The 14,989-nt window shown below is 37.5% G+C and overlaps 1 protein-coding gene across 1 annotated transcript; it reads right to left on the bottom strand.

Annotated features, from left to right (window-relative positions):
- Positions 1-2,519: 2,519 nt before the first annotated feature.
- LOC142178581 (uncharacterized) lies at positions 2,520-3,939 on the bottom strand. The gene is made up of 5 exons (XM_075248420.1): positions 3,927-3,939; positions 3,729-3,780; positions 3,194-3,656; positions 2,900-2,978; positions 2,520-2,845 (listed from the first exon to the last, which is right to left on the bottom strand). The coding sequence occupies exons 1-5, from the start codon at positions 3,937-3,939 to the stop codon at positions 2,520-2,522; spliced, it is 933 nt and encodes a 310-aa protein (XP_075104521.1).
- Positions 3,940-14,989: the final 11,050 nt, after the last annotated feature.

The raw sequence follows: 14,989 nt of genomic DNA, 5'->3' as shown, positions 1-14,989 counted from the left end.
GTGTTACAGTGATGGAAGATATCAATGCACAGTCCCCAATTCACGGAGTGACAGTAGTAGCTCAGACAGAACAAGTCATTGAGGAACATGACAATAAAGGTGCAGATGCACAGTATGTGGATCTAGGTAATTCAGAAGGATCAGGAGTTGAGAAGAAGGGGGTCACACTAGATATTTTGAGTTGCCTGACAACTTATCCTAGTTGGTTAAGTTTGGCGAGCCCATACAAGATGATTCAACACCTATGCATCCGGGGAGAACAAGGCATCCAGGAAAGCATGCCCGATCACCATTTATCCCTCTATACAGTTCTGGGGGTAGTAACTCGGTTGGACCTAAAATTTTCTACCTAAAGCACCCTTTTACTACTGTTATTGGTGAAGATGTAGATCCGGAGGTTTTAGATAACTTCAACAAGTGGTTATACCACTGTAGCGACAAACGTTCAAAGAGGTATGAATGCATAATTTGACACTTGCATTTCAGCATTTATCTTTTACATATCTAATTCAATCTACAATTTTTTTTGACATTTATTTGTTGTTACAGGAGGAAGACTCCGTTTTCCATAAAGGATAACCAAATTAAGCCTTGGTTAGACCTTGGAGTGGAAAAGGTTGATAAGAAGGAATGGTTCTTTTCCCTGGCTCACCCCGGACAAGTCCTCAATGACTCGGTAAGTATCAAGGAGTCTATTCCCAAGATATGATTTGTAGATATTTTGTCTTCTGTTTTGTAGTTTAATTGTATTTATGTTATAGATATCTATAATATATGAAGATGACTTGTAGTATAAATTATAGATATAATGTAGACATGATTGTAGATGTTGTGTTACATGTTTGCCCAGTAACTGTAGATAAATTGTAGTTATTTTTAGATTATTTAAAGTTAACTTTGTAGTTTAAATTGTAGAGCTGTTTTTAGACATCATTGTAGATTTTTTATTTCTATTTTGTATTAAATTTTAGTTATAATGTAGTTTTATGTAGATTATTTAAAGTTGACTTGCTGTTTATATGCCAACTATTTTTTGTTGCAGCACATTGATGTTTTAATGTCTTACTTGAGGAAAAGAGGCAAGTATGGCCCCAATAACAAGACCAGGTTTACCACCGCAGATTGTTTGTTCAAGACCAGGATAGAACAAATTTATGAAAAGTTCATAAATTCACCTCCACAAAAGAAGTATTCGGTTGTTAAACTCCAAGATGTTGTTGCAGAATATATTTTGGGGTATAGACTACTTGCCAATGTTGCATGGGATGAAGTTGACTATGTCATCATGCCCGTCAATATTGTAGAAAATTCCATTGGGTGTTGGTCGTTTTCGACATTGCAGATATGCAACTTTATGCGTATGATTCCATGGTCTCTTCATGCAACCATAAAGTTGTTGAATCCTGTGTCAAAAAATTTCTGTTATTATCCCTTTGTATTTGTCATGCACTGGTTTATATGGAAAGCGTAAAGACATTAACTTCAAGAATACAAAGGTATACATCAAGAAACTTGTTACCGACCCTATTAATATCCAGTGGAACGTTGGAGAGATTCCACAGAAAAAAGAAGGGTCACTGTAAAAATCTATTCTTTCTTTCTATGCATTTAATTCTTTTTTTATTTCTAATCATTTGGTAAATATTTAAAAAAAATTGTGTTCTGCAGCGATTGTGGTGTATTTGTTGCTGCCTTTGTGGAGTATTTTAGCCTTGGAGATTTGTCAATTCCCATAGAAGACCTTTCTGATATTGACCAACATCGTAGACGCTATGGAGCGCTCCTATGGGACTATGCTACAAAAAAACAGGAAGATGGGTCAATCAGTGAAAGTGAGGTTACATGCATACTAGCAAGGAGGAAAGGTGCACCTGCATTGAATGAAAAAACAAGAGTCCAGAGAAAGAAGAAGTAGTGTCATGTATATGCAATTTAGTTAATGCTAGTTTGTAGGAGAAGTATAGTACACAACTTTCTGAACAATTCATTTGTGTTTTTATTGTAGCAGACCTTTTGTTTTGTTAATTTCTATCCAGTTTAGCAGTTCACTTGAAAATAACTTGGTAGTTTTATCTCCAGATGTTTAATATTTACAGCACTTTTTCTTCATTATCTTAAACGTAGTTATTATGTTGTTAAAATACAAAATATCTACAAAAAAACTTCAAATTATCTACAATCTGGAAACACTGAATGTTGAGATTGTATATAATTTTATCGTTGAATAAGTATATAATTTGTAGGGAATACCTCCATTTGTATTTAATTTCTGTATATAACTGTCAGTTCAAGTTAAATTAATTTTTTTTAACTTGTAGTTATATTGTAGATAATAAATATTAACTGCTATGTACAGAATGTCAAAAATGGAGGTAGATGCTTGACACAATACAGAAAAACATGTTAAGAAACATAGAAACAAATTGAAATTAACTACATTATAATCTTTAAAAACTCAAACGATTAGACACAAAATTCTGTTAACTTGAACAAACTAACAATTATTTTGAAATACTATTCTAACTACATGATATTTCTTTCTTTTTGGATGCATTTTTGCAAGATCTTTTGTTATGCCCTTCACCTCCACAATTGCCATATGACACCTTGTACTTCTTTGGCTTTAGTTCATCATATGTTTTGTATCTTTCCTTTTGAGGTCTTCCTGGCTGCCTTTTCTCTCCCGTAGGTGGATTTACTACTTCATCAGATATATGTTGTGGCACATTCCATTTGCTTTCATCAGGAAGGGGATTTACTGGTATTTCATATGTAGGCAGTAGGCTCTCCTTTGTGTAATACGGAGAGCAATAGTTTTCATAAGTTTCATTCTTGTGCCTTAAAGCTGCCAAAGCATGCGCACATGGAAGTTCATCAAGTTAGAACTGGCCACAACTACATTTCTTGCTTTCAAGACACACAATGTACCGGTTCACACCATCTATCACAGTATGGATATGATATTTTGAAGCCCTCACCTACAATTATATAACAAACAGAAAGAAAAATATTTACAATTATAAAAATAGATTATCTATAATTTATCTACAACTTATCTACAAATTATCTACAATCTACAAATTAACGACAATTTGTCTACAATTTATCTATAATCTGGAAATATTGTATATTAAAATATTATTTTTCTGCACCAAATAAACAGATCTTACCCTAAGTTTCTGAGATAATGTACTGTTTTTCTCCAATTCTTTGTTGAATTTATACCAAGGAATGTAAAAGTACCCTTTGCCTTCAATAACTTCTCTTTCGTCCAACGTTCAAGAAGTGTCCTCATATACTCTAATAGGTCAAATATTGGCAGCTCTTTTGCATCTTTTGTTACAGCATTCAACGACTCTGCAATGTTTGATGTCATAGTCCAAGTTCTATTCACCGTTGCATGTACTCTTGACCATCTATGATAGCCAATATCATAGAGGTATGATTTAACACGCGGGTCTATCTCTTCAATCTTTGACATCTTTTCATTAAATTCATCTAGAGTGTATGACTGTGCTGTAGCAAAGTACAATTCATTTAATTGTAGATGACCCTTCTTGAACTTTGCCCTTATATTTGTCCAAATATGCCAAATGCAAGAGTAGTGTGGCACGTCCGAATAGACAATTGATGTTGCCTTCAGAATACTCTCATTCCTATATGAAACAACACACATTGAAGTTATTTCACCATATGCTTGCTTGAATTGCTCAAAAAAACACTTTCACAATGCGTCGTTTTCCGAATCAACCACAGCATATGCCAAAGGCAATATTGTACCTACATTATTAGTAAAAAAAATAATTAACTGGCAGCTTTGAAAATGCATATAAAAACACAAATACATATAAACTACAATATATTTACAAAGTATCTACAATTTATAAACTGTCTACAAAATAGCTACCAAATAATTACAATTTTACCTGTTGCATCCATTGTGCTTGCTGTCAGCATATCCCCCTGTAGGCTGTCTTTAAGAATGTCCCATCAACCACTACTACTGGTCTACAATATTCCCAACCACTTATTGATGTACAAAGAGCAACAAATGCATATAAGAAGCATTCATCTATTGTCTTCTTCAATTTAACAACTGAACCAGGATGCGTCTTCTCAAGAATATAAAAATATTTTGGTAATTTGTTGTAGGATTCAGTCGGATGACCTCTCAAAAACTGTAAAGCCTTTTCCTTTGCTCTCCATGCTTGCATGTAGCTTAGGTTCACTCCGTGTTGGGACAACATGGCAGTTTGTATATCCTTTGGTGCGTAAATTGTCTTAGAATCACAATACTTTGGCATGACCATGCTACCAACTACAACTGCAGTACATTTGCGTTGTATGAATGTGTGAGACCCCATGTGTTTTTTTCTCTTCTCTTACGTAATATACGTAACGTGGCGTGGTTATATTATGTATATATGATGGGGTATAGCACATTGGGAGAATAAGACTGAAAATGTGTGGTAATATCAAGGAACTAACTAAAGCTTTAGGTCAAAGGAATCCCTTAAACAAAGGTTCGTGGTTAAAGAAATGGCTCGGGTAGCACCCCGCGCGTTCGGAAGGTTTAAGTTAACTTGCACCTGTGGGATAAGACTAAGAGTGTCTAATATGCTAAGAATAGTGTATTATGAGGTATTATAATATCACAGGGGTCACATTTTAAGTTTTGGAGTCAAGCAAGTTGCGAAATAAAGGTTGACAAAGGTTATCGTAAATTTCTCTAATAATTTTTCTAAACTTTGGGTCAAATATATCAGATCATTTCTCCCGATATATAATGAGTTATGGGACCCGTAACCTATTAAATTGAAGGTCTACAAGTCTAGTTTACAACCAAAAACACCTCACATCAAACGGACATTGAAGTAAGAAGTTATGACTGTTTTACCCCGAACTATCCATGCTGAAATCGGGTCGCGAACCGAGTCGGGTCAAACAAGTGGTATAAGTCAGAAAATCCGACTTGTAAGACCCCAAAACATTTAATTTTCGTCCCAAAATAGTGAGGGAGCTGAATAGAGGGTTCCATGGTGTTCTTGAGTGATTAAGGTACGTTTTTAACGATTTTTACCGTTAAAGTTTGTCCTCGTGCCTAGAAACTCAATCTCTACGCTTTGCAATCGTTTCCCCCTTCTATTAGCTGTGTTTGGAGCTATTTTTGGAAGATAGGAATTTGTTGTTTTTTCTGGTTCTTTAGGATTTATACTTGATTTTCCAAGGTAATTATCTTGGTACTCTTTTATGATCGTTTTTACAAAGTTCTACGGACGTTTTGTCAAATTAGGGCCATATGGCAAATCTGCCGATTTAAACTCAATTATAAACTGTTTATAGGTGCGTATAAGCTGCATATATATAGTTTTTGCTAAGCTTAGGATGTAAGGAACAACTTTCGTGAAGGAAGTACAGGCATTCGGACGTTCGTTGGAAAGGTATGTTAAGGCTAAGCTCTGTCCTTCCTTTTTGCACGAAATTCTTGGAAATTCTTAAGACGTCAAATGCGATATTTTACTATTCTATTGCTAGAAAGACCTTCTGTGAAAGGCATTGGGATCGTAGCTGAAGAATTTCATGATGCTATTAGGTTGATATTCCACTCGTTCGGTTAATTAGGGTATTCGACATCTATATATGTCATTTTGTCGGTTTTCTTATCCATATGTCTATATATATGAATTCTTATTCGTCTTTGGGTTGTGTGACTAAACAAAATAAAGGCATTTAGTATTTACGATCAATCCTTCTTCCTTGTTAAAGTATATTTTAAAATCTCTAAAGTGACACATCGATTTCCAAAAATCTCAAATATAAATTTTACGTTTAAACTATTAAAACACTTGATTTTTTATATACTTTCCTTTTCTAATTATCAAGAAATCAGGTATAAGGACTAAGTGAAGCAACTTAATCCTTTTTAAGAACATCTTCAGAGTTAAGTTATCTTTCTAAAAGTCGAGTTAAGTTTTCAAGCTTATTTATTCAAAGAAAACATATGAGGTTCCACGAGACAATTGTATGCGATACGAAGGTGATTATGAGATCATGAGGATAAGAGTACCTATGAGCCAAGATTGGCTAAGTTCTTGTTATGGCCTATTATGTGCATTCAAAGTTCATATCATACATGACATATTATGCATGGACTTCGAGCTATAATCGGAGGTAAGGGGCCTATTTGCCCAAAAAACTATATATATTGTACAGATGGCCACAGGTTGGCAATATAATACTGGTTAGCTACCGGGAGAGACTGCCATTGCTAGCATTTGGTTGGGTAAGTTATGCATTTGCATCAATATATATGTATTCACGACATACGCTTACACGAGCATACCATGCATAATTGATTACTATGAGGTCGGATGTCGGTCATGGAGGCTATAAGAGTTTCACTGTCAGGTGGTTTCACTATTATTTTTTTTACATCAGCTATGTATGATTCTACTTTCTGCCTTACATACCAGTACATTTTTATTCGTACTGATGTCCCGTTGCCTTGGGACACTGCATTTTTGTTTCGTGCGTGCAGGTCCAGGTAGGGACTCTGATCGACCCCTCCGCTAGAATTTCGGGGTTCAGCTATGAGTTGGTAAGCTCCACCTCTTCTTGGAGGTTTCATAGGATGGTTACTTTTGTATACAGTTTGGGTATAGTCGGGGCCTTGTTCCGGCAGTGCTTATGACACTCTTAGAGGCTATTGTGGACACAGTATTCTGGGTTTCTTTTTGTAGCTTTTAGTCTCCAGCCCATAGGCTTGGCATGTATATATATGTGTGTAGGTATGTATGTCTCCAGTCGCGGCCTCGTCGGTCAGCTAGTACTTTATTATTTTCGCTCGTCTACCTTTGTTTATATGGCTTATTGTTATTCAGTTCATGACTTTAATGGTCCAGGCTTAGTATTTCAGATGTTATGATGCCCGATCTGTTGAGCCCCCAGTTTAGTTAGCTAGTATGTTTAGTGGCTAACTCGATCGAATACAGTATCGTGTGCCAATCGTGCCTCCCCTAGTTTGGGGCGTGAAAAACTTGGTATCAGAGCAGGTCGTGTCCCAAGGAGTCCACAAGCCGTGTCTAGTAGAGTCTTGCTTATGGGTGTGTTATGCACCACACTTATAATCATGAGGCTATGAGGCTTTTAGGAATGATTATGTTTCTTTCAATTAATAGATCGTGCTATAGAGCGTAGTTATAAGAACATATGAAATCTAAATTGTGCTTTGTGTTTCTTATCTTACAGGCTACCTACGCTCAGGAGATGGCACAACGAGAGATAGGTATGAATCCGGGGGAAGGTACCAGTCGTTCCCCACTGGGTGAGAGGGATAGATTTCCCTTAGTGGCACACAGTGAGTCTCCAATACCCCTAGTTTCAGCTTCCCCAGCACTTGTTGGAGCCCAGGGAGATGTAGTAGCCCCAGCCTCACCAATAATATTAGTACCTGAGGCAACTAGAGACACAGGACCTCTAGCACCTGTTGTTCTGCCATCAGAGACTGGGGAGCAGGGGATGAGGGAGGCAGTTCAGTTGCTGACTAGGATGGTTTCTATTCATAAGCGACAGCTAGAGTCGGGAGCAGATACCCGGAGAGACCAGACAGGAAGCTCGATGGTATGAGAGTTTCTTCACTTGTCCCCTCAATTATTTACAGGATCCAAATCCACTAAAGATCCCCAGGACTTTATAGACCAAATGTATAGAGTATTGAGGCTGATGCATGCCTCCGTCACTGAGGCTGTGGAGTTGGCTTCTTTTTGACTATGTTATGTAGCCGTCCTATGGTATGAGGCATGGGAGAGATCTAGAGGACCTGATGCTCTGCCATTAGAGTGGGAGGACTTATCTGAGGCTTTTTTAGCCCATTATTTGTCACGGGAGGTTCGGGAGGCCCGTCTTGACCAGTTTCTTAGCCTGAAGCAGAGGGATATGAGTGTGAGAGATTATAGCCATAAGTTTAATTCTTTGGCGAGGTATGCACCAGATATTGTACGTACCATGAGGGCTAGAGTTCATTATTATATGGATGGTTTGGGGGATCATCTGATTAGAGACTGTAGGGTAGCATCCCTATCGGATGATGTAGATATTTCCCGCATATAGGCTTTCGCTCAGACTACAGAGGACCTTTCCCGTCGGATTCGTGATACTCGCAGGGATATGGAGCAGAGTAAGAAGGCTCGTACTATGGGGTCTTATAGGGAGCCACGGGGTGATTTTAAGCCCCCACTCCATCGATATCCACCTCGATCAGCAGGTAGTTTCCCACCACAGATGTAGGGCCAGCGGTTTGATCGTTATATTCAGTCAGGACCGGGGCAGAGCTCAGGCCAGCCTGAGAGTCATCGACAGGAGTGTTCTGCACAAATGAGACAGCCTATTCCTCCATGTACTCAGTGCGGTAAGCTGCACACCGGGCAGTGTAGATAGGGTTCGAGTGCATGTTATCATTGTGGGTAGACAGGACATTTTATTAGCCGGTGCCCGGGGTTAGGTAGAGTTGCACTAGCTCAGCCTTCAGGATCCACAACAGCCTCTTCGCCCTCAGTCCGTGATCCCCGACCAGGTCCACAGTTTACTTAGGGACGTGGTAGGGGGAGAGGTGGAGGAGACACCTCAGGTTCTAGTGGTGGCCAGAACCGCTTTTATGCACTCACAAGCCGACATGATTCAGAGGCATCCCCAGATGTTGTCACAGGTATATTGACAATACATTCTCATGCCATTTATGCATTGATAGATCCCTACTCTACATTTTCATATATTACTCCATTTATTGCTGGTAAGCTTGACATGAGATCTGAGTTGTTGCCACAGCTAGTTGAGGTGTCTACGCTAGTTGGCGACTCTATTGTTGCTAATCATGTCTATCGAGGTTGTACAATGTTAATTAATGACCGTCCAACTTCTGTTGATTTAGTGGAATTGGTTATTCTAGACTTTGATGTCATTATGGGTATGGATTGGTTGGAAGCTTGTTATGCTAATATTGATTGTCGTGCAAAGTTGGTCCGATTTCATTTTCCGGGTGAGCGTGTCCTTGAATGGAAAGGTAATGCAGCCACGCCCAAAGGTAAGTTTATTTCATACCTTAGGGCTCGGAAGTTTATTGCTAAAGGCTGTATATACCATCTAGTTCATGTCAGGGATATAGATAAGGAGCCAGCGACTCTTTAATCGATTCCTATTGTGAATGAATTCCCGACGGTATTCCCTGACGAGCTTCCAGGAATTCCCCCCGAAAGGGAAATCGATTCCGCTATAGATTTGCTTCCTGATACGCAGCCTATATCCATTCCTCCCTACAGAATGGCTCCTGCAAAGCTAAGGGAATTGAAGGAACAACTGAAGGACTTGCTCGATAAAGGCTTTATTAGGCCAAGTACATCCATATGGGGTGCTCTGGTGCTCTTTGTTTGAAAGAAAGATGGCTCCTTGCGGATGTGTATTGACTATAGGCAACTAAAAAAAGTCACTATCAAGAATAGTATCCTCTTCCATGGATTGATGACTTGTTCGATCAGTTACAAGGTGCCAAATCTTTTCGAAGGTCGACTTGCGATCCGGTTATCATCAGCTATGAGTCAGGGATATTGATATCCCAAAAACAGCATTTAGGACGAGGTATAGCCATTTTGAATTCCTTGTCATGTCTTTTGGGCTTACAAGTGCCCCAAAAACCTTTATGGATCTTATGAACTGGGTATTCAAACCATTCTTGGATGAATTTGTGATTGTGTTTATTGATGATATCTTGATATATTCACAATTGGAAGCCGAGCATGCGGACCATTTGCGAGTTGTATTGCGGACTCTCCAGGACTACAGGTTATATGCTAAATTCTCTAAATGTGAATTTTGGCTAACTTCTGTAGCTTTTCTTGGTCACGTTATTACCAGCGATGGTATCAAGGTTGATGGCCAAAAGATTGAAGCTGTGATGACTTGGCCGAGGCCCTTGAATCCGACAGAGGTTCGTAGCTTTTTAGGCTTGGCAGGGTATTACCGAAGGTTTGTGGAAGGATTTTCCTCTATTTATGCACCATTGACGAAGCTGACACATAAGGGAGCTAAGTTTCAGTGGACTGAGGCATGTGAACAAAGTTTTTAGGAGCTAAAGAAAAGGCTTACGACGGCACCTATTTTGACTCTTCCGGATGGCACCTAGGGTTATGTTGTCTATTGTGATGCCTCGAGAATTGGCCTAGGTTGTGTTCTTATGCAGCATGGTAAGGTTATCACGTACGCCTCCAGACAGTTGCAGAAACATGAACAAAACTATCCTACGCATGATCTTGAGTTAGCCGCAGTTGTCTTCGCTCTAAAGATTTGGCGGCATTATCTATATGGGGTTCATATTGATGTTTTCACCGACCACCAGAGCCTTCAGTATTTATTTAAACAGAGGGAGCTGAACCTACGACAAAGAAGATAGCTAGAATTACTAAAGGACTATGATGTTGATATTTTATATTATCTCGACAAAGCTAATATTGTTGTTGATGCCCTTAGCCGGAAGTCCATGGGCAGTCTAAGCCATGTGGAAGCTGATAAGGTCAAGATGACCAAATATCTATGCCAGCTAGCTAATTTGCAGGTGCGTTTGGTAGATGCAGAGGGTGGACGCATTCTTGTTCAGAATGCAGCAAAATCTTCTTTTGTTACTGAAGTGAAAGAGCAACAACACGAGGATCCTGAGCTTATAAAACTGAGGGAAAGTATTCCACAACAGCGACAACCTTTATTTGAGCTAACTGTAGATGGAGTCCTTAGATACCAGGGCCGCTTATGTGTACCGACAGTCGGAGAGCTCCGCGCCAAGATTCTTTTGGAGGCCATTATTCTAGATATGCAGTTCACCCCGGAGCGACAAAGATGTATCGGGACCTTCGACAGATCTATTGGTGGAATGGAATGAAAAACAATATCGCGTAGATGGTAGCCCAATGTCCTAACTGCCAGCAAGTTAAAGCCGAACATCAGAGGCTTGGAGGCCTAACTCAGTGTATTGAACTTCCATTATGGAAATGGGACTTGATAAATATGGACTTCATCGCCAGTTTGCCTCGCACTCCACGGAGGTATGATTCTATTTGGGTAATTATTGATAGGATTACAAAATCTGCTCATTTTCTGCCAGTCAGGACGACATATTCAGCCGAGGATTATGCCAAGCTTTACATTCGGGAGATTGTGCGCCTTCACGGGGTACCATTATCTATTATCTCTGATCGAGGGTCTCAATTTACAACACATTTTTGGAAATCTTTTCAGAAAGTTCTAGGCACGCAGGTAAATCTTAGCACAGTTTTTCATCCGCAAACTGATGGACAGGCAGAGCGTACTATTCAGACAGTTGAGGATATGTTATGTGCCTGTGTGCTAGATTTTAAAGGAAGTTGGGATGATCATCTACCTCTTATTGAGTTCGCTTATAATAACAACTTCCAAGCTAGTATTCAGATGGCCCCTTATGAAGCACTATACGGGCGGAAGTGTAGGTTGTCGATCAGTTAAGCAGAGTTGCTAGGTCCTAATTTAGTCCAGCAAGCAATGGAAAAGGTAAAACTTATTAGAGACCGGCTGCTGTCACACCTCCTTTTTACCTACACCCCGTAAAGGGTATATAAGGGAGTTTTTCCAATTAAAGGACAATCGAAATGGGATTATTTACATTAAATTCAGAGTCGCCACTTGGGATAATTTATGGTGTCCCAAGTCACTGGTTAGAATCCTGAATCGAGGAAAATATTGACTCTGTATTATAGTCCGCGAGCCAGAAATCCAGGTAAGGAATTTTGTTAACCCGGGAGAAGGTGTTAGGCACTCCCGAATTCCGTGGTTCTAGCACGGTCACTTAACAATTTATACTTGGCTTAAATTATTTAATTACGTGTTTAGAAACTACATGCATTTTACCTTTACCGCTTTTAATTACGTGATTTGCTCGTACTTAAAGAATTATCGAGTTACGCATACGTATACTCGTGTGGTTTGGCGTGTCAAGAGTCATGTCACGCGTACGTGTACACAATTCACAACACTTAGTTTATTTAAGAAAAAAAAAACTTAGCCAAAGTCGCGCGGACGCGTACCTTAATTTATTTTGAAAAATCGTAATTGTGTCACGCGAACATGTACACAATCACGATGATTGATTTATTAAGATCATACCTAAAACATGCTATCGATTTGGTTTTGATGTAAATATGTGAAAGCAAGATTTTCATGGATCAACAGTGAGCCTTCTTCATTCTCGCATTTTAGGATTAAAATTTTAAAAAAATTAAATACTTGCATTCTTAAGAACTATGTTAACAGAAAACAAAAATATTACCACACAAAGCGACAAATTTTGCTAACATAGAAAACTGAGCAAAACAAAAAAGTGAAACTTTATAGTCTTTTGATATTAATATAAAATTTCAAACAAGCTACCTAGAGCACTTTATGAATTATATATCTTAAGCACATAATCTTTCTCTAGCACATAATCTTTCTTCTCCCCTTTTTTAAAAAATAAAATATTCCTACCAAATTAACACTTAGAAATTTTCAACATTCATGGCTAGGCAGTTAAAAATTATAAATGTTTACTCAGAGAGAAAAAACTTTTCTTTATGTAAAAGAAACTTACTACAATCTTATAAAGAAAGTTTATGATAGTTTATGGTCTATTCACAAGAATGATTAGAAAAAGTTAACCTATTTGTGACTTAAGGATACTATAGCACTATTTTTGTCCATAATTAACAACTCTTTATTACTATTTTAAAAGTTTGATCGTAATTGCGCGAACACATACCTCGATTTATTTTAGAAAAATCATAATTATGTCACGCGAACGTGTACACAATCACGATGATAGACAAAGTCGTGCCTAAAGCATGCTCATATTTATAATAAGTGAAAAAAACATTAAATGGAAGCAATAAAATATCCAAATTCGAAATTCTCGTTATTCTGTTCAACTTCATGGCTTAATTTCATTTAATCACAATTACCCCCAATGACCCATTTGTTCCTTTAGCTAATCTGTACGAATTCAACATTAATTACACAAGTTTTCCTAAATCAATTCAATCAATTAATTTTGTAATTAATCCCAACGACACACCTTGCTTCGATGTATTAAACTAACAATCAAAGAATAAGTAATTAGGCACATTCATCACATTAAATATAAAAGTTCTCACGCTAGACATAAAAAAAACAAGCAGCATTATCAAAAATAGAATAGCAAAGTAGTAAAACATTGAACCTCAAAGTAAAGCCAAGATTCCACTTCTGTTTTGATTAAATTGAACGAAGAAATAGTGATGCCCAAAACTAATTTTTTTTGCAAAGTTCACACCAAATATGGCCTTTAGAAGTATTTTCCCATGAAACTAATAGGTTCTACTTAATATTAGAATAAACTCACATTTAACTAAATTTCCATTAGTAACTACAAATAGCATATGGAAATATCATGTCAAAACGTATCAAACAAACAGTGCTACAAGAAACTGGTCAATGAGAAGAAAAAGGATTAAAATGGAGAACAATTCATAGCTCAGATAGCAGGAACACAACATCTTATTCACTGCCTCCATTCAACTCATACATCACCACAATCATAAGGCAGTATGCATACGACTAAAAATTCAATCCAAATCCAACTCAAACAGACCTAAAAGAAAGAGAAACAATTAAACAGGGGTAATGGACAATAAGCAATTCTTCTTAACAAGTAAACTAAACTACAAACACAACTACTACTCAAAGCTCCATATTTCCACTTGATTCCAAACCAAGCTTTACATTAGGTGGAATATAGAAGCATGTACCTGAATAATGACAAGAGAGAGAACCAAAATCAATCTGAGAGACAGGAGAAGCAGTGACAGCATATCAAACGGCAAAGAACTAAACCACAGCCCTTGACTTAAAATACTTGCAAGCCCAGATGAACCAGAACAGGTTCAGTAACTCTCGAACCTTAGAACTTTAAATCAGATACCAATAGCACAGTGACTCTAAGCAGAACTTGAACCAAAAAGATTTTCCAACCACCAAACATCAATCCATTTTTTTCAACTATCATAATAGGAAACCTTTATCTTAAGAAATTGAAGAAAATCAGAAAGTCTTGAAGAAAGATCAATAAAACAGTAAATGCCAGTGGTTTTTTTTTATGGATTTTATCTCTTAAGAATCTCTCTATTTCTTTTCTTCTTCTTTGGACTCTCTCATTTACTCTATAACTCTCTATGAACTCAGTGTATTTTCTGTGTCCCAGAATGTTCTCTCTTCTATTTCTTAAGCTCTATGTCTCTTAGAATGTCCTCCGTATTCAGAGTTCTGTTTTCTTAAATAGGCAATGAGAAATGCCCTTAGGATTCACAGAATGCCCTTTCAATATTTAAAAATTTGATTCCACTCAATTCTTATGGCTTTAAATTATTCAGTAGTGAATTGTTTTCCCTACCATTATAGAAGCTTCTCAATTGAGTGACCACTTTAAACTTATACTAATCAATTCTTATCAACACAATTAAACAAGAATTTAAACCAAATTATTAAACTAGTCCTAATTATTCTGACTAAACCTAGAATATGAAGGACTCAGAGGTTACCATAATTAACAGATGAAATTAAGAATTCAGATGACATGAATAATAGCTAAAGAAGCTCATGAATAAACCAGACCAAATCGACGAACAATTTTTAGTTCGACACAGAAACTAAACTAAAAAAAACAAATCGAATCCGACCAAATAACCATTCTAAAAATAAAAGAAAGGAGTAGAGGAAGATAATAAAAAAGAATTAGAAAAACTAAAATTAGGACACCTACCTCCAAATGATTGAACCCCATCTTGAATTAGATCTTCAATTTTTGAATATGAAGCCGGAATAGACCTTAATCGAGTGTTCTCGACTGATAACACACAACTAAGGTCGATTTCGACCTCAAACTTTAAATATCTACCGATTTGGA

Source organism: Nicotiana tabacum, chromosome 3, assembly GCF_000715075.1.
Source record: "Nicotiana tabacum cultivar K326 chromosome 3, ASM71507v2, whole genome shotgun sequence".
In the NCBI taxonomy this organism is placed as follows: domain Eukaryota; kingdom Viridiplantae; phylum Streptophyta; class Magnoliopsida; order Solanales; family Solanaceae; genus Nicotiana; species Nicotiana tabacum.
The sequence above is the reverse complement of the archived record's forward strand: the minus strand, read 5'-3'. Positions and strand labels throughout refer to the sequence as shown.